Here is a 25,019-nt window from a genome sequence, read left to right as displayed (position 1 = left end):
GTGATATTATGTGTATTATTGAACTTACTAAATATTTTTATTGCTTTTATTTAATTTATATAATAAAATGTGGAAAAAGTAAATGTGCTTTGGGGTTTTGTCTTGGGCTGGTATTGTTTTTACTATGAAATAATTTTCCCATTCTCCTTTTGTGCCTAGATAAATTAGTGGCTGCTACAGCTTGTAAATATAGGTTTTGCAACTTTATTTGAGAATATTACATCATATATGGGGTGGGAGATTTAAACCTAAAACCTCTTAGGTAGGGATGCCTTGACCACTCAGCTCATGTTGGAAAGTAAAAATTTTGCAATTAATAAACTTCTATTTTGAGTTTACTTCAATTACCCATGGCCTGGTGTAGTTGGGAGATACAAATTATCAGATGAATGGTGGTGTAGTTATGTAGAATCAACTTGTAAGCCACTAGACTAATGTTCCACCACCAAAGATAGGCTAAAGAATCTTGTTGTTACCATAGTTTTCAGCATCTAACAAGAGTTACTTGGACGTAAGCATTTCTCCCACCATAAACTGGACGTGAGTGTTTCTTGTCTACGTAGGCACCATTTTCTGCTAGGGACAATTCAAATGTTCTTTCAACTCACTTGTCATAGCATTTCTATCATAGGTGTGTATTTGACTCACCTCAAGCATGTGGATTAAGAAGAAGTTGAGGTCTGCTATAAAAAACTTGAACGGATTGTGCTCGAGAGAAGTGTAGTAATGTAGGTAAGTTTCCAATCATGTATTTATGACATTTGTTTGTCAATCCATTTGGAGTAATGCTCTTTTTTAATTTCTTCTTAACGCCCCCTCCTCTTTTCCCCCCATTTTTCTGGTATAAACAATAACTTTCATTGAGAGAAAATGAAAAAAAATACAAGGGCATACGAAAAAAGTAAGGCCACGAAAACACCCCTACAAAAGGAAGAGGTTCAACTAAGTAAAATGTTACCAAGTTAATATTTACAAAAAAGCTTTGAAATTGACGCCTAAAGGGACACATGAAACCTCACTAAGGACCAACATCACAAGGGTCCCTATCCCTATCTTTGAACACTCTATTGTTCCTCTTTCCCCAAATATCCCATAACACTGCACACAATTCTGCAAACCACAAAAAAACAACATTTCTCTCCGAAAGGCGGATGAAGGAGGAACTCTCCGATCGTCGCATAAACGTCCCTTTGACCGGCAATCCGTACATCGAACTTCTACAGAAAGCAACTCCACACAACTCGCTTGTATTGATAGGTCCGAAGAAGATGATCCAGGTCTTCTTCCACCTTCCGACAGAGAATACAGTAGATAAGCCCCACAAGCAAGGTCATCCTCCTAGCAAGCCTTTATAAAGTGTTCACTCGACCTAGCAAAACTTGCCAAGTAAAGAATCTAACTTTCTTAGGAATCTCAATCCTTCAAACTACATAAAAATAGACTCCCAAATGGGCGAAGGATTCAACAACAATCCGAAAAAGGATTTACAAAAAAATCCTTCACTAGGATTTGGACTCCAAATGTGAACATCCCTCCTCCCACCACCCTAAAATTGCACAGGTTCTCTTGAAGAAATACATAGGAGCTATAAAGGATCTCTTAAAAATACGCTAGTAAAATTGTTATCCCAGCAAAGAATAATGCTATAAGGAAACTTTGGAAGGGGTAGGATCTCTTGAAGAAATACATAGGAGCTACAAAGGGGCGTTAACAGAAGGAAAAAGGGTGGTGTACCACCGCAAAGTAAGTTTGGATCCTACCCTTTTGGTTTGAATAAAATCCATTCACCTCTAAACTTTTAAACTCAAGCTCTCTCTCTCTCTTCGATAGGAAACGAAGACTTTTATTGATATTATGAAATGGAATACAAAAGATGTCCTATCTGATAATAATTATAGGGGAGACAATTTGCTCCAAGTAAGTGCCAAAAGAGATTAGTTCCAAAACACAGTTTATGTTGCAGTTCTTATTTGTGAAAACGTGGGCATTGTGTTCCAACTAAAGGTTCCAAGTAAGTGCCAAAAGAGAAGTGGATTGAAGTGGATTGAAAAAACTAGTTTTTGTTGCTGTTTTTATTTGTGAAGATGTGAGCATTGTGTTCCAGCCAAAGGTTCCAATAAAAAGCTCGAAGATGATTAAGCCAAAGGATCTTTTTATCCTTTTGGAGAGGATTCCCCAAAAGAAGCATGGATACAAGAGTGAAGTTATGTCTCAATGTGTAGCCAAGAAATGTAGACTTTCCATGTCTATGAGTAGAACAATCTGAAATCTAATATCTTGAGTGTTCACATCATCAATTGTATACTTCCTAACCCCTCCCCTATGTAGCTGTACTAATAGTTGTACTTATTAGTTACACGGGTCCTGTCATTCCATGCTCGAATTATAATTACCACTATTGCACCTTTTTCTTCTCCATCTATATAGACTTGGAGTTTAGGGTGTCTATCTTTTTGAGAGGCAAGGACACGTTTCAAGATGCAAAGTGGTGGGTAAAAAAGGTGGTTTGTGCAGGCCTATGAAGATGCTGTTGTTGGGAACCATCTTATGTAATTTATTTAATATATATTATTAAAAGATAGAAGAAAAGAACATAGGATTGACGTGAACCTTAGTACAGGGAAAAAAAACCATGGTATGAGGATACTTTTTATTATTTTCTGCACACTACATACAAGAGATGACAGAGATATAAATAGGCTCTAGAAAACCCCAATACAGAAAAGGAAAAAATTAGGGCAAAGTAAAAAGACTAAAATTCCCTTGGGGCTAAACACATAACAGACCCTTATTTTCAACTCTCTCCCTCAAGTTGGGACGTAGATATTAATTAGACCTAACTTGCTAATACAAGAATCAAAACTTTGCCTGAATAATCCTTTGGTGAGAATATCAACAACTTGTTGACTAGAAGGGATGTAAGGAATACAAATACTGCCACTGTCCAGTTTTTCTTTGATAAAGTGTCTATCGATCTCCATATATTTTGTCCTATCATGCTGCACAGAATTGTTGGCTATGCTTATAACCGCTTTGTTATCACAATAGAGCTTCATAGGTAGATTATTGTCTTAGTGAAGATTCGACAAAACTTTCTTCAACCAGATTTCTTCATAGATTCCCAAATTCATAGCTCTGTATTATGCTTCAGCACTGCTTCTAACAACAACACCTTGCTTCTTACTTCTCCAAGTAATAAGACTACCCCACACAAACGTACAGTACCCAGAGGTAGATTTTCTGTCTATAACAGATCCTGTCCAATCAAAGTCGGTGTAAGCATTAATGCATTTTCTGTCAGTTTTCCTGAACATAAGCCCTTTACCTGGAGTTGTTCTTAAGTATCTCAGAATCCGATTCACATCTTCCATATGTCCCTCGTAGCGTGCCTGGAAAAACTGACTTACCACACTGACAGCGTATGATATATCTGGTCTAGAGTGAGATAAGTAAATCAATTTTCCCACTAGACGCCGGTATCATTCTTTATTAACAAGAACTTTGTCAACGGAATCTCCTAGCTTAGCATTGAATTCTACAGAGGTGTTGGCAGGCCTACATTTAGTCATACTCGTTTCTTTCAACAAGTCAAAGGTGTATTTCCGTTGAGAGACAGAAATCCCTTCTCTTGATCTCGCTACCTCCATTCCAAGGAAATACCTTAGACTCCTAAGGTCCTTAATCTCAAATTCATAAGCCATTTTCTTTAAGTCTGATAATCTCAGCAGCATCATCTCCTGACAAAACATTATCATCTACGAACATAGTTAAAACAACAATTTTCCCTGATTCTGACCTTTTGTGAACAAAGTGTGATCAAAGTACCCATGAGTAAAACCTTGGGACTTAACAAAGATAGTAAACTTGTCAGACCAAGCTCTCGGAGACTGTTTCAAACCATACAAAGACTTCCTGAGTTTACAAACCTGATGGTCAAATTGAGCTACAAAACCAGGGGGAGGACTCATATAAACCTCTTCTTCCAATTCACCATTTAGAAAAACATTTTTTACATCAAGTTGATGGAGAGGCTAGTCTAAGTAGGACTCGAACTGTATTTAGCTTCGTTACAGGAGAGAAAGTTTTAGTGTATTCCATAGGTCTGTGTAAACCCTTTAGCCACCAATCTGGCCTTGTACCTGTCAAGAGTTCCATTAGACTTATACTTTATAGTGAACACCCATTTGCACCCAACAGTTTTATGCCCTTTAGGAAGAACCAATGTTATTGTTATTGTACCCAAGTTAGTAGTGAATGCCTTAAACTTAGAAGACAAATTACTGTAAGATAGAAAGCTATGCATGTGATACTTAGTGCATGACCTGGTGCCTTTTCTCATAGTAATGGATGGTGGTCACACTCTGTTACCTAAGGCAAAGCCTCACCCTCTTGCATTTTCTCCTAATGACTCATCACTGCCTGCAACTCTGTCATTCTCTGAAACTATCATATTAGTTCTGTCACTCTCAACCATATCACACATATCACCATCAACACATACATCAGTATTATCAGGAATAAGAGTACCTTGAGCTGGTGCTGGTTCCGATTCATGGATCGGAGCCGGTGGAGCAACAAGTGACACTATTTCCTTTTTGAGATTCTTCCTGTAGTATGTTATCTATTGGAATTGTTTAGTAGGTAGGACAGTATCATCCGTACGCAAGATGGGTTGGGAAGAAGATTAATAGGAACCAAAGATATGGACCAGTTAGCCTTTTCACTAGTATTCTCCCCCTGAAAATGACTAATAGGGAAGAAAGGTTTATCCTCAAGGAACGTTACATCCATAGAAACAAAGCACTTTCGTGAAGATGGATGAAAACACTTATAACCTCGCTGGTGAAGAGGATACCCAACAAAGACACATTTATGAGCACGAGGGGTAAATTTAGTGCGATTAGGACCATGACTATGGACAAAGGCAGTGCACCCAAACACCCAAAAAGGAACATCAGGAATAAGACGCGTTGTTAGGTATGACTCTTTAAAGCATTCAAGAGGAGTTTGGAATTGGAGAACAGGGAGGCATCTGATTGATAAGATGGGCTGCAGTCAGAACATCTCCCCATAGGTAAGAAGGGAGAGAAGTGGATAGCATGAGAAACTGTGTAACCTCAATAAGGTGACGATTTTTTCATTCAGCCACTCCTTTCTGTTGAGGGGTATAAGCACAGGAGCTTTGATGGACAATGCCTTTAGAAGTCAGAAACTCATGAAGGGTGTTGTTAAAGAACTCACGACTATTATCACTACGAAGGATGACAATTTTAGTGTTAAACTGAGTTTCCACAGTAGTATAAAATTGTTGGAATATCGATGGTACCTCCGATTTATCAGTGAGAAGAAACACCCATGTAAGATGAGTGTGATCATCAATAAATGTCACAAACCAATGTTTCTCGGAAGAAGTAGTGATGTTTGAGGGACCCCAAACATCACTATGGATAAGAGTACATGGCTGGGAAGGTCTGTAGGGCTGAGATAGAAAGGTGACTTGATGCTGTTTTGCACGAATACACACGTCACAAGACAAAGAGGAGATATCAACATTATGAAATAAATGGGGAAATAAATACTTCATATATTGAAAATTCGGGTGACCAAGACGAAAGTGCCATAACATATAATTTTTTTCAGAAGTTGAAAAACAAGAAGATAACAAACTAGTCCTATAACTATTCCTAGAGGAAGCATTATCGTTAAGGAAATAGAATCTCCTATTATGCTGGGCAGTGTCAATCGTCGTTCCCGAGCTCAAGTCCTGAAAGAAAACATTATCAGGTGAGAAAGCGACTTGACAGTTCAGATCTCTAGTTATCTTACTAATAGATAGTAAATTGTAAGATATTTTAGGGACATGCAACACATTCTGTAAAGTTAAACCCTTAAAGGAGAAAGATGTCCCTTTCTCGCATAAGGAGCAAAAGACTCGTCTGCAATCCGAATTTTCTCATTACCAACGCTTGGAAAATATGAGAGAAAAAGATTAGATGAACCAGTTAAATGATCCGTAGTTCCTAAATCTAACATTCATGGTTTCTTACCATTAATACTGAGGAGACTTAAGGACTGAGAAGTACTTGATTGGACAATAGCACCGACCCCAACAACACTAGGGTCATTCTTGTTCTTCACCTGAGATTGAGATTGTGAAGCACCATTCGTAGAATCACTCGCAAGTGCTCGGCCAGGGTTTGACTTGTCGTTTGGAGGACGACATCTGCCATTCGGAGGTTGACCATGTAACTTCCAACACTGATCCTTTGTATGCCTAGGTTGCTTGCAATCTTCACAAACTGGAGGTGGTTTTTCATTCTGTTTGTCACCATCAACCCTAGATGACTTTGCACTAAACGCAGCAAAATCATTAGCAGAAACAAGGGTTGTTCATAACGCTCGGTCTATCTTCCTCTAAACGAACCTCAGAGCATACTTCCATAAGAGAAGGTATCGGCCTCTGTCCCAGTATTCGACTGCGCATTGCATCAAACTTGGAATTCAAACTAGCAAGAAAGTCATGAACTCAATCAACTTCCTCAATTTTTGAATACTGAACTCCACTACATGGAAAATCCCAGACAATTTCACGACATAGATCCATCTCCTACCAGATTAAAGACAGTCTATTAAAATAGGAAATAACATCCATTATTCCCTGTTTGCACTCATGAATCTATTTACGCAAAGTGTACAAACGAGACGCATTCTGCCTCTTAGAGTACAATTTCTGTACTGCATTCCAGATATCTCGAGCAGTTGCAACATATAGTAAGGGTTTTCCTATCTGTGGTTCCATACTGTTAACCAACAAAGATCGAATCAAGGAGTCTTTCCCTTTCCAAATGCGCTCTTGAGGATCCCCTGGTCTAGGTCTTGGTATCTCACCAGTTAGATACCCAAACTTGTGTCGCCCCTCAAGGGCCATCTTGATTGAGACCAAAAGAAATAATTCTGACCATTCAACTTCTCCCCTGTAATGAAACTTGCAAAGTTTCCCATAGATCCAGACAAAACATGTGTTGTAGGTAAAGTAGGAAAGGCGGTAACCGGATTCTCTGAATACATTGGTAGACTGGAAGATAAATCTGAATTAACGGAATTCGATTGGAGGTTTGTGGTAGCCCCAAGGGCTGCCCCAAGTGTAGCAATCTGTTGTTGAAGATTAGCTAATTGTTGTTGGACCACCATTGGAGATAGACCCATTGAACCCGAAGCACCATGGCTGGCCGACGCATGTTAAGGGAGGCTCGGATGTGGCTGCACGTGATTGGTTGTGGCCGACACGGCTGGTTGCTGTCCACCATGATAGGATGTTGACTCACCCATTTCAAACACATATGGGTGGCGGTTGTCAACGTTGGTGTCGGTGCTGATCGGGTGGCCGACGCTAGATAGACTGCGATGGGGTAGGCCACACTGGAAGTGAGTGGCAGCAATACGAGCGGCAGCATCGGCGTCGGACCGAGATGGAAGGTCTGAAGGTAGCGGTCAACTGCGGCTGAAGTGATAGCAGCAACGACGATGTTGGCTTTGGTGAAGGTGGCATCGCTGGTTGGGTTTGGTTGCAGAAGCGGTGGTTGATTTTCGTCAATGATGGTTAGGGTTTCATCACCATGCTCTGATACCATATTAAAAGATAGAAGAAAAGAACACAAGATTTATGTGGAAAATCCTAGTACAGGAAGAAAAAACCACGATAGAAGGATACTTTTTATTATTTTCTGCACACTACATACAAGAGATGATAGAGATATAAATAGGTTCTAGAAAGCCCTAATACAGAAAAGGAAAAAATTAGGGCAAAGTAAAAAGACTAAAATGTCGCCCTTGGGGCTAAACACATAACAGCCCCTTATTTTCAACATATATATTTTGACAACCATACTGTCTCTGTATCCTACTCCCACACTTCTATCTTTTTCTCAAGCCTAAACAAGTTTGCTTTTCTTAAGCTACAAAAATGTGTATATTGTTTCTTATTTAGAAAAACAATGGTTAACTTGTTATATAACATGACAATAGTTTAAATTTATCATGGAGGCAGTTGTATGGATTTTATTGTAAGAGTAACTCTTTAACCATACTTGATCATTTTCATAGGCCTTAAGGAATCTTGATTTTTCCTATAAAATTTTGTTTCCTCTTTCTTTATAGGTGGCTGCTTGGAAAGATGATGATGGAGACTGGTATGAGACTGGTTTGCATATATTTTGTAAGTATTCTTGAGATAGTCAATTTTCCTAGTGCTATGATCAGTTGATGTTAGAATATATTATTGTTTGCATTTGATTCCCGAACTATCAGTACAATTCAATTCGGTTCCCTTTTTCTAATCTGTCCCCGCTGTATAGTATGGGATCACAAGTATTTTTCATATATTTTTTTCCTACCATCATCAAAACTGTTGCATGATGGAGCTTCCTAGTCTTCTTCTTCTTTGAGAATTCAGATATGAGGTTAACCTTCAATCATTATGTTCTATAATCTACAATAGACTCCACTTGTACGTAAATTAATATTTTACCACAGTTCCATTTCTATTTCTAGAACTGTCTTCTACCTGATGAAAAACTAAGGTCAATTATGCATTCATCTATTTACAAACCTCTAGATATTTTATATCTCGTTTGCATGAGATGCTAATTTCTGATCCTTTCTTTTTCTATTCTTGTTGGAAAGTTGGGGCTTATCCCAATGTGCAGAACTTGTTTGGAGAACTTGGAATCAATGACCGATTGCAGTGGAAGGAACATTCAATGATATTTGCTATGCCAAATAAGCCAGGGGAGTTCAGTCGATTTGATTTCCCTGAAGAACTTCCTGCACCCATAAATGGTAGGCATGGGCAAAAAGTTTATTAATACTGCATACTTTGTTGGAATGTGACTGAAGCAAGCTTTATGCTCTTGAGAGGGCTAATCATGATTTGCGATGATGTTTCTTGTTATGCATAGTGTAGCCTGGTTCATTCAGCTAGTTTGTTAGTCTGTTGGAATTAATTTTTAGATTTGTTTGTTCAGTTACCTAACAAAATTCTTGTGTAAGTATATGCCACACGGCTATAATGGTTACTTGGGTTCATTCTGTTAAATTCTTTATTTCTCCCTATGGCAATGAAATGCCTGAATTGGTGTCAACTCCTTGTGCATTCTGAATGTGAGTCACACTGCCTGCCGATGAGCTGGTTGTATGCATTTCTTTATTTGCTAAATCATCATATTGTTCCCTTTTTTCTCTGGAAGTATTTTATCTTACCAGAAATGTAGCTTTCCTAAAACTTTGAGAATTACTGACAGGGATATGGGCTATTTTAAGGAACAACGAGATGCTTACTTGGCCAGAGAAAATTAAATTTGCAATTGGGCTCCTGCCGGCAATGCTTGGTGGGCAATCTTATGTTGAGGCTCAAGATAATTTAACTGTGCAAGAGTGGATGAGAAGTCGGGTATGATTAACATGCCATAATCTTTTATTGAATCTCTGAGCAGCATACACTGAAAGAAAATCTCAGATTCTAGGTGATACAATTGCCATTGGAAATCTCCAAAAGCAGAATTTCAAATTATGGTAGGCAGCTTGTGCTCGATGTAGAAGTACTCAAGTTTCCATGGCCTCATTGCACATGATAAATTATGAGAAGAAAATTGTAAAGAAGGGTTCTTTCCCTGGATTCTATCGATAATGTTGATTTTACAGTGGGATAAAGTTCCAAGAAAAAAAAAAAAAATCCAGTTTTTGATCTTTACATCATCACCAACAACAGGATGCCAGAAGTGAATTAGGCTGTTGACCAAAATTTGCTACAGAACACCCCATTTCCCATTTTTTTGTTGTTATAATATTTATGTTTTTAAAATGATAAATATTTTAAATTATAGTCAGAAAAATATTACAGGGGAAAACTTTTCATTTGTTAATTATTTGGTGTACTAACTAATTGTTTTATTTGTTTATTTCATCCAATTTATTACAATTGATAATTTAAGGTAGTTAAAAAATACGTGTATTCATGGGCTTCTCTTGTCAATAAATTACTAGTTTGGTTTAAAATGCCTTCTTTTGGCATTGATTTTTTCTGTTATCCAGGGAGTACCTGATCGTGTAACAACAGAGGTGTTTATTGCTATGTCAAAGGCTCTGAACTTCATTAACCCCGATGAACTTTCTATGCAATGCATTTTGATTGCCTTGAATCGATTTCTTCAGGTTTGATTATTTCTTTGCACAATAAGATTATTGGGTTAATTTCTTTTGATAGCTTTATGGAATTGGTTCTTTTTAGCTCTTCATTGGTGTACATGTTCACACCCTTACTATTGTAAATGTTCATAGCCTTGTCAAGTTTATAGTCTTTCGACTTTTTCTTTATGAGAAACAATATAGTCTTTCTATTTTAGTCACTAGTTGTAGATTTTTTTTTAACAAGAAACAAAACTTTTCATTGATGTAATGAAAATAGACTAATACTCAAAAATTACTAAACTTTACACGGGAGTAAGCAAAAAAAGAAAAAAAAAAAGCATAAAACCCTACAAAGAAAATATAAAAGCACTCTAGGCAAATTTCCTGTAGTGAAAGCCCCACGATTGACTTTGATAGGGAACACCAAGATGAAGCCTTTCGAACGAGCTAATTCAAAACGATGGACCCAAGGAATTTACTTGTCATGGAAAATTCTTTGATTTCTTTCCGGAACAATTATGATTATATAGCTTTCAGCCTTTCGCCGCATTAATCCAAAGCAACTTTGCTTGGAATTTACAATTTAATTTTGTCATTAATTGAACAATCTTTGATTCATCCATATTAATGCCACATAATGCTGATTTCTCCTAATTTACCTTTAGCCTGAATTAATTTATTATGCATACCATCATAATTCAAATAATTCAACTGCTTGAATTAATTTATTATGCATACCATCATCATCCTTGCAATAATTGTGTTGTAAGCGAATTGGAGGATTGAGATGTGAAAATTGTCTTGGCCAACTAGAAAACCTTCATATGCCCCTTTGTTATCAATTAATCACATGATTTAGTCAGAGATTCCGTTATCTACTGTTGGTGATGGGGATCTTTTTATCTCCCTTTTTGTACATTTCATTCACCAATGTAATTCCTAGTGTTTCCTCTTCAAAAGATAAGATTATTAGATTGAGGAATTGAATCTAAACAACAGTACGTGGAAAACCCTAATCAGGGAGAAAAAAACCACGGGATAAAAAGATTCTTATTAGAAGACTGATACAAAAAAATACAACAGACGACCAGCTTAAATAGAAAAAAGGGAAACCCTAGGGTACAATGAAAAATACAAAAAAGCCCCTAGAGTACAAAACCCTAATTTCAACACTCCCTCTCAAGTTGGGGCGTAGATGTCAATAAGACCCAACTTGCTTACACATGCGTCAAACAGTTGTCTGAGCAGTCCCTTTGTTAGGACATCTGCAATCTGCTGATTGGAAGGAATATAAGGAACACAAATGTTGCTACTATCAAGTCTTTCCTTGATGAAATACCGATCAATCTCCATATGCTTTGTTCTGTCATGTTGAACAGGGTTATTTGCTATGCTTATTGCAGCTTTATTATCACAGTAGAGTTTCATTGGACCGGTATGCTCTTGATCAAGGTCTTTCAAAACTTTTTCAAGCCAAATCTCTTCACAGATTCCTAGACTCATGGCCCTGTATTTTGCCTCGGCACTACTTCTGGCAACAATACCTTGCTTTTTGCTTCTCCATGTAACAAGGTTGCCCCCACAAAGGTACAATACCCTAATGTTGATTTTCTGTCTACTACAGATCCTACCCAATCAGCATCGGTATAAGCTTCGATGCATCGCCTTTCAGTTTTCCTGAACATCAAGCTTTTCCCTGGAGAGGTTTTCAGATATCTCAAAATGCGCTCCACTGCCCTCATGTGTTCTTTGTATGGAGACTGCATGAACCGACTTACCATATTTACTGCATAAGAGATGTTGGGTCTAGTATGTGAGAGAGATATTAATTTCCGAACAAGTCGCTGATATCTTTCTTTACTAACTGGAACACCTTTACCCATATTACTTAACTTTGCATTTGCTTCTATAGGAGTATCAACTGGTTTACAACCTGTCATACCTGTTCCCTTAAGCAAGTCCAGAGTATACTTCCATTGGGAAACTGAAATTCCTTCTTTCGATCGAGCTACTTCCATTCCAAGGAAGTATCTTAGTTTTCCAAGGTCCTTGATTTTGAATTTCTCAGCCATCTTTGCCTTCAATCGGTCAATCTCTGAGGTATCATCGCCTGAAATAACAATGTCATCAGCATAAACAATCAAAACTGCAATTTTCCCAGATACTGACCTTTTAGTAAAAAGAGTATGATCAGAATGACTTTCTTTATATCCTTGTGACTCTACAAACATAGTAAACCTGCTAAACCAAGCCCTTGGTGACTGTTTTAACCTATATAAGGTCTTTCTTAATCTGCAAACTCGGTGATTAAACTGTTTCTTGAATCCTGGGGGAGGACTCATATAGATTTCTTCCTCTAACTCTCCGTTAAAGAAGACATTCTTCACATCAAGTTGGTGAAGGGGCCAATCCTTATTAACTGCAATAGAAAGGAGGACCCGAACTGTATTTAGCTTTGCAACTGGCGAAAAAGTCTCGGAATAATCAACCCTGAAAGTCTGAGTAAATCCCCTGGCAACTAATCTGGTTTTATCTGTCAACTGTTCCATCGGGCCTATACTTTATTGTGAACACCCATTTACATCCGACTACTTTATGACCACATGGAAGATTGACTTGATCCCACGTATGATTTTTCTCGAGAGTTCTCATTTCTTCCATGAATGCGGCTTTCCATTCAGGACTTTCCACAGTTGTGTGTATACTGTTTGGTATCACCACTGTGTCTAGAATTGTAGTGAGGGCCTTGAACTCAGGAGACAGATTACTATAGGACAAGTAACTCTGCAATGGATATTTTGTACATAATCTAGTACATTTCCTTAGGGCAATCGGAAAATCAAGGGATTCATCTTTGTCTTTACTTTCTTCTGACATACTGCACTCACTCTTCGGTTCTGTTATTTTTCCACTTTCAACGGTTTTTTCAGTGAGAGTAAGAGACGCTTCTTTTCCAGGTTCTACCATGTTCTCAAGAGTCACACAATCATCTGTCTCTGCACCATCATCGACCTCAATAACATCTTTACTGTCATTGTCTTCCCTGCTTTTGCTCTCAACATTTTCAACAGAAGCATCAGTTTTATCACATTTATTATCATGATCAGGGATAGAACTATTAGTATCTGGAACTGATCTTGGAATTGATCTCTGTTCAGACTCATGGACTGGAGCCGGAGAGATAACAGGTAGCGCTATTTCCTTCCTGAGATTCTTCCTATAATATGGGATTCAAGGGACTTGTTTGGTCGGGAGGATAGGTGCATTGGTACTGATACTGACTTAAAGGATGTGTTCAGGTTCAGGTAAGGCAGAAAGACTGAGACCTCAATTGGTTTCTTCACTAGTATGCTCCCCCTAAAGAGAACCATTGGGAAAGAATGGATGATCTTCAAAGAATGTCACATCCATAAAGATAAAGTATTTTCTGGAAGGGGGATGATAACACTTGTACCCACGCTGATGTAGAGGATACCCCACAAAAACACATTTTTGTGTCCAAGGGGTAAACTTGGTACGGTTAGGGCCGTGTGTATGGACGAACACCACACAGCCAAAGACACGAAGGGGTACATCAGAAAGAAGTCTGGTATTTGAGTAAGACTCTTTGAAGAAATCTAAGGGGTTTGGAATTTTAGGACCCGGGATGGCATGCGATTTATTAGATGGGCTGCTGTCAAGATAGCATCACCTCATAAATAAGAAGGAAGGGAAGTTGACAACATAAGAGATCGGGCAACTTCAACTAGGTGACGGTTTTTTCGTTCGGCCACTCCATTTTGTTGAGGGGTGTACACACAGGAACTCTGATAGACAACTCCTTTTGAGACTAGGAATTCTCGTAAGATGTTATTAAGGTACTCTCGACCATTATCACTCTGGAGAATAGCGATTTTGGCGTTGAACTGGGTTTCTATAGAATTGTAAAATTGTTGGAAAACCGAAGTAACTTTTGATTTGTCTGTCAGAAGGAAGACCCAGGTTAGTCTAGTATGATCGTCAATAAAGGTTACAAACCAACGCTTCCCAGTTATGGTAGTAACAAGTGACGGACTCCAAACATCGCTATAGAACAGGGTGAATGGTTTAGAGGGCTTATAAGGCTGAGAAGAGAAAGAAACACGAGGCTGTTTGGCTTGGACACGCACATCGCATTTCAACTTAGAAATATTAATATTGTGAAAAAGAAACAAATAATTCATATATTGGAAATGAGGATGGCCTAGGCGATAATGCCATAACATATAATCAGTTTCAGAAACAGAAAAATGGGAAGAAAACAAACTAGTCCTATCACATATCCTAAAGGAGGCTTCTTCAGTAAGGAAATAGAGTCCCCTGTCATGCCGGGCAGTGCCAATCGTCATCCCCGAGTTCAAATCCTGAAAAACAACAACATTAGGTAAGAAGATAATACGACACTTCAAATCCCTTGTAATTTTACTAATAGATAACAGATTATAAGAAACTTTTGGCACATGTAATACATCTTGGAGGATTAAGCATGCAAAGGGCGACACCCGTCCTTTTCCAGCGACGGGGGCAAAGGACCCATCTGCAATTCTGATCATTTCATTTCTAGCACCGGGTTGATAAGAAAAAATTGATCAGAGAAACCAGTTAAGTGGTCTGTGGCTCCTGAATCAAATATTCAAGGTTTATTATCAGTTATACTCACAAGTACAAAGGAGTGAAAAGTACTTGATTGAGCGATAGCACTTACTCCAACTGTAGTAGTAGTGCTCGGAGTGGTTTCCTGATACTGAGGCTGAGTATCTCCAGTAACAGATTCAACAACAAGAGTTCGGCTTGGCTGTTGTTTCTTACCATTTGGCAGTCGGCCGTGAAGCTTCTAGCACTGATCTTTAGTGTGCCAGGTTTCTTGTAATGTTCACACACTGGGGGCGGCTTACCGTTTTGTTTATCTTGGACAGGGCCAGATGTTTTGAAAGCAGCGGAATTAATTGGTGTTATAGGTGTACTGTTCATGGCCCTCGACCTATCTTCCTCCAGGCAAACTTCAGAACAGACTTCCATTGGGGATGGTATAGGTCTGGTCCCCAATATACGACTTCGCACTGTATCAAATTTAGAGTTGAGTCCGGCAAGAAAGTCATACACGCGGTCCGTTTCCTCAGACTGATAATGTAACACTCCTCTACAAGGACAGTTCCAAATCATTTCACGGCGCAAATCCATCTCTTGCCACAAGAGAGACAGCTTGTTAAAGTAAGCAGTAACGTCCATTGTTCCCTGTTTACGTTCATGGACCTGCTTACATAGGGTATATAAACTAGAGGCATTCTATCTCCTGGAGTAGAGTTTTTGGGTTGCCTCCCAAATATCACGGGCTGTGGCTGCATACAATAATGGTTTTCCAACCTGAGGTTCCATATTTCCAATCAAAATCGATCTCAACAAAGAATCCTCTCCTTTCCAAATTCGCTCTTGGGGATCATCGATCCTTGGTTTTGGTATTTCACTTGTCAGGTATCCAAATTTGTGACGGCCCTCAAGGGCCATTTTAATAGATTGGGACCAAGAAAAGTAATTATCACCATTTAACTTTTCTCCTATAATAAAGCTAGAAGAATTGCCTATAGCTCCAGAACATAAATTTAAAGGGTAAGTAGGGAACGAAGTTACCGAGTTTTCAGGATATGGGTTTAGATCTGGTTGGATCTTGGATGTCGATCCCAGGGCTTCCTCAATAGCAGCTATCTGCTGCTGGAACATCTCGTTCTGTCGTTTAATCTGCAACTGCAGCTGGGTAACTTGATCTTGGATTATACTCCCTTGGTCTTGGTGGTATGATGAAGAATCTTCCCCTCCAAACTCACCCATGATTGGCGAAAACTGCCCCATTCGATTGCTCATATTCGGCTGAGAGACACCTACACATCTTCCATCGGTCTTTTGGTGTGACAGTGGTTGAGGGAGGAAGACCGGCTGTGACGGCAACAGGTGGGAAGCGCTGGGCAGCGCCAATCTCGCATGGTGAAGCACTGGGCATCGCTGATCTCGATTAGGCGGCGCCGTTCGGCTCTGTCTGATAGCGACCGGACCTGATCGCGGCTGGGCAGCTTCGTTTGTCTCCGTCTGACCGAGATAGAACCGGATCGCGATTGGTCTGGCGGCTGGTCATTCCTTCTTCGAATGAACCGGTCGGCAAGTGGTAGGGCGGCGGCGGCTGGTCGGTCCGGATCTGGTTGGAATGGGTTGGGTGATCGTCACAAAAGTGGGGAAGAAGATACTGAAAATATCTGTCAATGGCTTTATGGATAATACTGATTATATCTGGGTTATTGGTTTGGGATTCTCCTATTGGATTTTCCTCAATGGTGGCCAGGGTCTCGTCTCTATGCTCTGATACCATGATGAAAAACAGAGTAGAGAAAGAAGAAAAACACGCCAAGATTTTACGTGGAAAACCCTAATCAGGGAGAAAAAAACCACGGGATAAAAGGATTCTTATTAGAAGACTGATACAAAGAAATACAACAAACCACCAGCTTAAATAGAAAAAAGGGAAACCCTAGGGTACAATGAAAAAGACAAAAAAGCCCTAGAGTACAAAACCCTAATTTCAACAATCTTAAAAGACTTTTAATGAACCTTATTCTTTTGATTAAGTTGAACTTAAAAATGAACTTTTTCTTCGGTATATAATTTATTTTAAGACTGTTCTTTGCTTTACCATTTTATACACGTGTACCTGCCTTATATATGTGTGTGTATATAAAAGTTGGAAGTTTATAACCTTTGAACATTTATTCATTTTCATTGATGTAATGAGAAGTTTCTTCTTTTGGAAAAAATAAAAAGAAAAAATGTGTGTGCGTGTGTTAAAAAACAACCCATTTACTTCCTAAGGATTTTCTAACATGTGCACACCATGGTTTATGTTTGAAGCCATTTGAGGTTTTCCCCCTTCCGTTGTAGGTCTATAATTGGATGGCTTAACCGTCCAATTAATTTCAGTTTCCACACCCTCTGTGCTACTGTTATGGGAGATAATTATTCCTAGTAGGAACTAGGAAATGCATTTTTCTTAACTCTTTGGTTTTCAAAATAAATTCGAGGAAGAAAAATACTTAGGCGCATCTTGGGGAGCTTTGTGCATCCCACCAAATTGTTCTATCATAATTTGGCATGTGGTAAATTATTCTCATTTATTTTTTAAAATAATTTAATTATTTTTTGGTGTGAGTGATGGGAGTGGGAAGCTTAGAGATGGGTTCATCTTGGGATGCACCTAAGTATTACCCTTATATTAATTACTATCTTATTACCTCTACTATAGTTTCAGCAATTCTTATGTTGGCTGTCATTTAAATCATGGCAAGTCTTCGAGAATTGAATAATGGATTTTTCTTATGATCCAAGCCTTACTATAGTTTACATGTAACTCCTATAGGAGAAGCATGGCTCTAAGATGGCTTTCTTAGATGGAAATCCACCAGAGAGACTTTGTGAGCCAATTGTCGAGCATATTCAGTCATTGGGTGGTGAAGTACGACTTAATTCAAGGATACAAAAAATTGAGTTAAACAATGATGGAACAGTGAAAAGGTTCTTGTTAAATGATGGGAATGTAATTGAAGGAGATGCTTATGTATTTGCTACTCCTGGTAAGTAACATAATTTTTGGTGAAATCTTATACATAATTTTATCATATTTTTTATATTTCACTTAAATTGTAATGCATCTATCCCACGCAGTTGATATCCTGAAGCTTCTTCTGCCTAACGACTGGAAAGCGATCCCATACTTCAAAAAGCTGGAAAAATTAGTTGGAGTTCCAGTTATCAATGTCCACATATGGTAGTAGTACCCTTCCTCTCCCGGAGATTATTCATGCTAACTGTGTGACGGTCCCTATCTTTTTAAATACTCTTTCGTTTCATATCTAAAGTTCTTTTCCTATGAGTTATGTGCACGTTTCTTTCCCTGAAAATATGTATGCCAGATTGACTAGTTGACTCAAGTGGTAGAAGCAGTTTTTGATTGTTCGGAAGAATGTCATCTGTGATTATATGATGAGACAAAGCATGAGTAGTCCTTTTCAATTCATACTTTTGTTGGAAATTTGAATTGGGTGTTACATATGATTTTTTTTTATCATTAAGGAACTCTCTCACTTCAACTTTTCAATTTTCATATGGTTCATTTCATTTTGTGATTCATATTTAAATGACAACATGTTTTATGATGTGTGTTTAGATATGATTTTTTAAATTTTTTTTATTAATAAATTGGTTATTTGGATAATTATCTTAAATGATATTTAAATTATTTAAAGAATGATTCTAGAAGATATATGATTTTAAAATTTTTGAATTTTAGGTAAAGACTGTACCATAGAATCTACACAATGGCTTCTCTTTCTCTACTTCCTAGTCCCTCGTGCTCCCTCTTTCCTCTTTTCTATCTTGTCATTTGTTGCTTCTCATCCTCTTAAGTCTGGTTAGGGAGTTTCTCATTAAGTTTACCATATGGTTCCAATGATTGATCATGCTCTTCCTTGTTGTTTTGTCACATTGGAAACAGCTCTTGTAGTCTGGTCAGTTAAAAAGTTCAAAGGTGAAAGAATTATCAATGCAGTAATTGATAGATATAAATCTTTGCAATTTTGTTCGAACTTTCATCACTTAGATACTCCTAAAGACTCAAGATCGGATAGGTAATTGTTTTTTGTAGAGTAACTTCATGTAGAAAAGGAAGTGTTGTGAAAATATGGCCTGAAAACTGTGGGAGGATATGCTACATCATGGCTTGGATGGCTATGAAAAATCTAAGTGGTGGACTAGCTTCCTGAGATTATTGAGGACACGTGATCTTGTGGCATTTAATTTATGAGTGTTTCGAGGCATAAACATGGGGCATGTGTATCTCAATATTAATGTAACCAAATATATGTGCCTTTTTATAATCAGTAATTTGGTGATATTATTTTTCTTTGCAGGTTTGACAGGAAATTGAAGAATACATATGATCACTTACTTTTTAGCAGGTCTGTTGTTTGTTCATGTTTAACATGTTCTGTTTTCGGTGATAGAACAGTTTTTGTATCACATAATGCATTTTTGTTATTCGATAAAAGGTGGTTCTTGGGCAAACTATATAACCCCCTCCTCCACCAAAATAATTATAATAATATTAAGGAAAGAGAGAAAAATGATCAAGCGAAACCAGAAAGGTAGTTCGAAAGCATGTTAAATTTAATATCTTGGGTGGTAAGATTTAGATGCTTTTATTGGCTTCGAACTTATCACTAAATATTTTCTATTTCTTTACCTCAATATGCAGGAGTCCGCTTCTTAGTGTTTATGCTGACATGTCAGTTACATGTAAGGTATAATTACAGCTGAGGCTGTTTCTATTCGGTGGCTTTTGATCCATGACTTATGAGCATACCCGTAATCATTTTATGTTTCCATTTTTAATATCAGGGAATCTGATCTCCAAGAGTGATTATTTTACTATTTTATCTTTCATTTAAGTCTTCAACCCAAGGGCCTTTAAGTTTTTCCCCTTGTCTTCTTCTTTAGAACTTATGTAAATATGGCCAGATTGTTGATCTCTATTTTTGTCATTCGAGCAAGATATATGCAATTCCTTTACTGTAAGCATATCAATACCAGGTTTCCGATTGTTCTGTTCAGGATTTGTTGTTTCTCTTATTTCCATCTTTTGAAAATTACAAAAAAGTTATTAAATTTGATTTATGGTGTATGAGAATGAAATTAAAATGCAATCAAGAATGCATTTGGTTAATCATTGTCCCAGACTTTAAATTTCTCATTCTCCTTGTCATATTATGGGATTGAGCTTCGGAACTTTTGGTCTCCTTGCGCTCTCAACTTTGGTTCCTGGAGCTCTTCTAATCAGCAATTGTAGAGTGTAGTGCTACCAAGGGTCTATACCATCACATAGGCTTACATACCTCAATCAGCATATCTTTCTGGGTGTTTTCAGTTTAAGGATTTCTTACCTCTGCCATTTTCCATCACTTCACTCTTTGTTTACCGAGGGTCCATTACCTGCTTCATCAACTCCACTTGCTTTTAGCTAGGGGGGTTATTTAATTCCCACATTTGGCGCATAATCAATTAATTGGAATTTGAAGAACCTTAAATTGGGATGCTTAGATCAACTTGTTGCTCATTACTTTTTAATTGACCATGTCTTTCAGAGCTTTTGACTAGTAGTTTAGTATTCTGAGCAGTGATATTCCCCCATGCTTTTCTGATGCAGGAATATTACAACCCAAACCAATCCATGTTGGAACTAGTTTTTGCACCTGCAGAAGAGTGGATTTCCCGGAGTGACTCGGAAATTATTGATGCCACAATGATGGAACTAGCTAAACTATTTCCTGATGAAATTTCTGCTGATCAGAGCAAAGCTAAGATTGTGAAGTACCACGTTGTTAAAACCCCAAGGTAAACATTAACTTATAGTCTGTTCACGCTTTTCTAGAAAAATTGGTTATTTCTATCAACAAAATTAAACATTGTCAATCTCTACGCTAAATTATGAGAACTTCAACAAAAAGCAAGCATTTGTATGAACAACTGAATGGAAAAGCTAACATTTGATAGATGAGTCTTGAGGCTCCATTTGCAGATGAATTATGAATATAGGTAATGTAGTCTGCATTAAAAGCTTGACACAGTGATTGGCATACATATTCTATTGTTTCGTATTCAAATGAGAAGTAAACTTTCATCAAGACCAAAGAAAGTACAAAAAGGTCTACCAAACATGGCTGACCAAGAGCGACGACACAAAAACAAAACAAAATTACAAGAACCCCAGCTCTTGGTTATAAAAAAATAAATAATTTAAAAAGTTTAGAATTCGGAACCCCCCCAACCCGCCTTCCTACCTGTGGGAGCCAATCCCTCAACTTAGGCTTAGGACCTCTCATCTCTAAGGTCTTTAAGTTGTTTCTTCTCTTTTGATCAATAAATTTTGTATTGTTTCTAATTATAAAATTAAATAAAAACAACTTGGAAACCTATAGTTATTGAATAGTTTTTTAAGAAAAAGAAATTGTTTCTTCAGATGTTGATTGACACCCTAATTTGATATTGGTTTCAGGTCTGTTTACAAGACTGTGCCCGACTGTGAACCCTGTCGTCCCTTACAACGATCTCCTGTTGAGGGATTTTATTTAGCTGGTGACTACACGAAACAAAAGTATTTAGCTTCTATGGAAGGTGCTGTTCTTTCGGGAAAGCTTTGTGCACAGGCTATTGTGAAGGTAATTTCCCTGATAACCTTGTTATAGAGAAACTTACATTTAAATGCATGATACAGATAGTTGATGTTAGTTTTAACCTACGTTGTTGAAGATTAGTTAGATGAATACTTCTATGATCGAATTATGCATTTTGTCTTTCTGTGCTATGGAAGATGAAGGAAGGTTTCATTATTTTACTTCGTGGACAAATGAACTTACCTTCCACTAGGGGAGATGTGTTAGATATTATAAAATTAAATTTACCTTCACCCATTAGCTTAAGCTTTTGGGTCAATTGGTGATTTAAGATGGTTTCAGAGCAGGTTGCTTCAGGATGTCTTAGGTTCAAGCCCCTACAATGTTGTTTCCTCCCTATTTAATATTGATTTCTACTTGTTGGGTCTTCTTCATATTTCGAGCCCACAAGTGAGGGGGAGTGTTAGATATTATAAAGTTAAATTTACCTTCACCTATTAGCTTAAGTTTTTGGGTCAATTGGTGATTTGAGAAGGCATACCTTTCAAATATCTGAGTCTCTTGTATCCTTTCCCTAGGGAGTATTTTCTAGCCATTTCTAGATTTGAACGCACATTCTTCTTGAATGTCTGTGAGTTAACTCATCCTTCAAATCAATACCAGTATCATCTCCTTCATAGTTCTATTCTTGTGTACGTATGGTTCCTCTCTGTTAGCCTACAAGCGGAGGCCATGGCTACAGTGACAGTCTTTGGCCCCTCATAATCAAAACCAAGACCTTTTCAAAGTTGCATCTCCAACAAAGTTGCCACGGGCATATGTGAAAGGTGAAGACTCAAGGTCGGGAGGCTCGAGGAGGAGACTTTGGAGAAGTAGAATAGTGAATCAACTTGCTTCTATTAGGCTAGGTATTGACAAAGATAGAATCGTGGGTTGAAGGAAGTGGTTTCTTTAACTCTTTTCTTGTTTATCGGCTACTTTCAAGCTTAACTCAATTGACCTTGCTAATTTGGGATGTAAATTCCCTAAAAATGTTGGAAGTTTCATTTATGGTCTACAGCTTCCAGCTTCAAGTGTTCATACTCAAGGTAGAATGCGAAGAAGAATCCTTCTATTTTCATTTCTCCTTAAACCTATGATTTGTGTAGTAAGGATGTGGAAACTGTGAATCATCTTCTCTTTCATTGTGATGATAGATTTTTGGCCGGAATATTTGTCTTCAAAAGACATTGTGGATTGGTTTTTTGGAGGTGTTCTCAGGTTTGGTGGGTCAAAGACAAAGCTATAATTTTGTGAAATGCTGTTATGAAATGTCACAATTTTGTGAAATGCTGTTACTTATGAAAGGTCACTGGGACCTTGCTCTGGCCTTGTGGTTACAAAGAAACAATATGATTTTTCATGACACCCAAAATTTTTTTGATAATCATGTGCTGAATGTATATATCACCTGGTCTCTAATGGAAGTGCTATTCATAGGCGAAACTTTTTTAATCTCCTTGACCCTCTCCCCTTGGAGTACGAGGAAGAAGAAAAAAAACAGAAAATAACAACCCTTTTTAAAAGTGAAATGGAAGTCTTATATAGTATTGTTTGGAATTCCCTGCAACTACTTTTTATTGTGTAGTGTAGCTGTTATTCAGTGTCTAACGGTGTTTGGAACTCAGACAAGGACAAGAAAAATTAAAACAATGTCCAAATCTGAGTGGTTGATTTTTTCTCCTGTGAAAATTTTATCAAGGATGTGGATGTTGGAATGAGTATCATGAAGTTTGTAGCAGTAAAAGAAAATCATTTAATAATTTACTTGCAGACTTTCTGTTACTGTGTCTCTCTAGAGAAATAATCTTAGTGATATTATTTGTTTCTTCATTTTTTTTTCTTTTTTTGATTCGAACCATAAACTTTTAGATCACTAACACATGATAGATGATAGTTGAACTATGTTCACTTAGCAATATTATTCTATCATTGATATCATGAAAAAGGAAGAAATATTGATTATATCTGTTCATTGTACGCATATTGTAGGACTATGAAGTGCTAGTTGCTCGAGAGCAAAGACGGGTCGCTGAGGCTGGCGTTCGTTGACAAGAACTTTTAAGGTAATTTTGGAAGAAAAGGATTAAAAAATACATATTTATACTGCCCACATACATCAACCATGGAGACGCGCTGCTCCAATGATACAAATTGTAATGTCATATGTTTGATTCCACAGTTATGTAATTTTAAACAGTGTAATTTGATATGACATTGATTGACGAGTTAACATAATATCTGTTTTGTTTACATGTTTAACCATTTGTAGATTGTTGTGAAAATGAGAACCTAAAGCAAATTTTTGTTGTAATCTTGGGGGGAAGAAATTACTCACTACTACAAAACTGGGCTTTAATTTCGGTTTAAAACTAACATTATAAGGTTACAATGACAACCGACATCAATGATCGTGTTATAAAAGGTCTTTAATGTCGGTTTTAAACCGACATTATAGATGACCAAGATTTGACATTATCTTCCACGTTGGTTTTCAATTGATATTGAATACTATTTTCAATGTCGGTTTTCAATCGACATTGAACATTGAAGGTCGTTTTTCACTTACTTTTTGTAAGTAGTTGTCTGATATTAAATGTCTGTCATCGTTTTGTCATTTAAAAAAAATAAAAAATCTATCACACTGTGAATTTTTCATAAAGAAAGAACTTTTTCAGGAAGAGAACGTAGAAACAACAAGATTTTCCTCTGTAAAAACGTGGAATTGCCCTTCGTAAAGAGATCGATGGAGAGATTAGGGGGAAGGGGGGTTACCAAAATAATTTCCTCACAAATTATCTAAAATTCAAAAAATAAAAAAATAAAAATTTAATATATATTAACCAACTTTATTATATAATGTTATATCACATATAACACACAATCTATACTTTATATTATATTAATATAATATAACCTGTAGTTTATTAATCTCTCATATAACTTATAGAATTAATATGAATCACATTTATATTAATTTTAACCTATAGTTTTTATATGAATCATATTCATATAATTAATATTTAAATTATATTCAAATATTTATTTCTCTCATTATAATGTGTCATATATATTGTATTAATTATATCTTTATATGATTCATATTCAAATATTCATCTCTCCTTAAAACTTTATAGTATATTAATTATATCATATATAATTAATTTAAGCAATTCAAATTAATCCAAAATTAATTTGTTTCTCATTAATCCTAATTGAACTAACGAGAGGATCTTATGGACATATAGATTGAAGCGTCAATGGTACCTGATTAATTAATCAAACTCTTTAATTAAATCAATAAACTTCCATTAACTGTCACTCACTCTACTAAAGATCTACACCTGCACTCTTTGCACTATAGATATATTTCTATGTCCATTGGATATAACAAATCGATAGTGCGTTGACCCTTCACAAATTGCTCGTAAATACAGCTAGATAAAATAATCATTTTGCCTTTGTAGTTACATCTAACTCCTTAAGTACCACTGATTCTTCTAATAAACAATTAGTTATAATACAATTATAACTGAACCTTTCTCTGATCAGGAGAGGGTGTGGCGCCAC

General features: G+C 37.1%; 1 protein-coding gene across 1 annotated transcript in view; it reads left to right on the top strand.

Moving 5' to 3' along the window:
• The window catches only part of PDS3 (phytoene desaturase 3), a 29,110-nt gene extending 5,347 nt beyond the window's left edge, over window positions 1-23,763 (top strand). The window contains exons 5-15 of the mRNA XM_039041409.2: window positions 8,158-8,215; window positions 8,683-8,838; window positions 9,300-9,448; window positions 10,090-10,209; window positions 17,603-17,816; window positions 17,908-18,010; window positions 19,152-19,199; window positions 19,496-19,541; window positions 20,444-20,631; window positions 21,293-21,455; window positions 23,442-23,763. Coding sequence (XP_038897337.1) covers window positions 8,158-8,215; window positions 8,683-8,838; window positions 9,300-9,448; window positions 10,090-10,209; window positions 17,603-17,816; window positions 17,908-18,010; window positions 19,152-19,199; window positions 19,496-19,541; window positions 20,444-20,631; window positions 21,293-21,455; window positions 23,442-23,501 — 1,305 coding nt within the window. The 3' untranslated portion in view covers window positions 23,502-23,763. The remainder of the gene's footprint in view (window positions 1-8,157; window positions 8,216-8,682; window positions 8,839-9,299; window positions 9,449-10,089; window positions 10,210-17,602; window positions 17,817-17,907; window positions 18,011-19,151; window positions 19,200-19,495; window positions 19,542-20,443; window positions 20,632-21,292; window positions 21,456-23,441) is intronic.
• The last annotated feature ends 1,256 nt before the right edge of the window (window positions 23,764-25,019 follow it).

This window comes from Benincasa hispida, chromosome 1, assembly GCF_027475165.1.
Source record: "Benincasa hispida cultivar pf3 chromosome 1, pf3_genome.v1.1, whole genome shotgun sequence".
In the NCBI taxonomy this organism is placed as follows: Eukaryota; Viridiplantae; Streptophyta; class Magnoliopsida; order Cucurbitales; family Cucurbitaceae; genus Benincasa; species Benincasa hispida.
The sequence above is the reverse complement of the archived record's forward strand: the minus strand, read 5'-3'. Positions and strand labels throughout refer to the sequence as shown.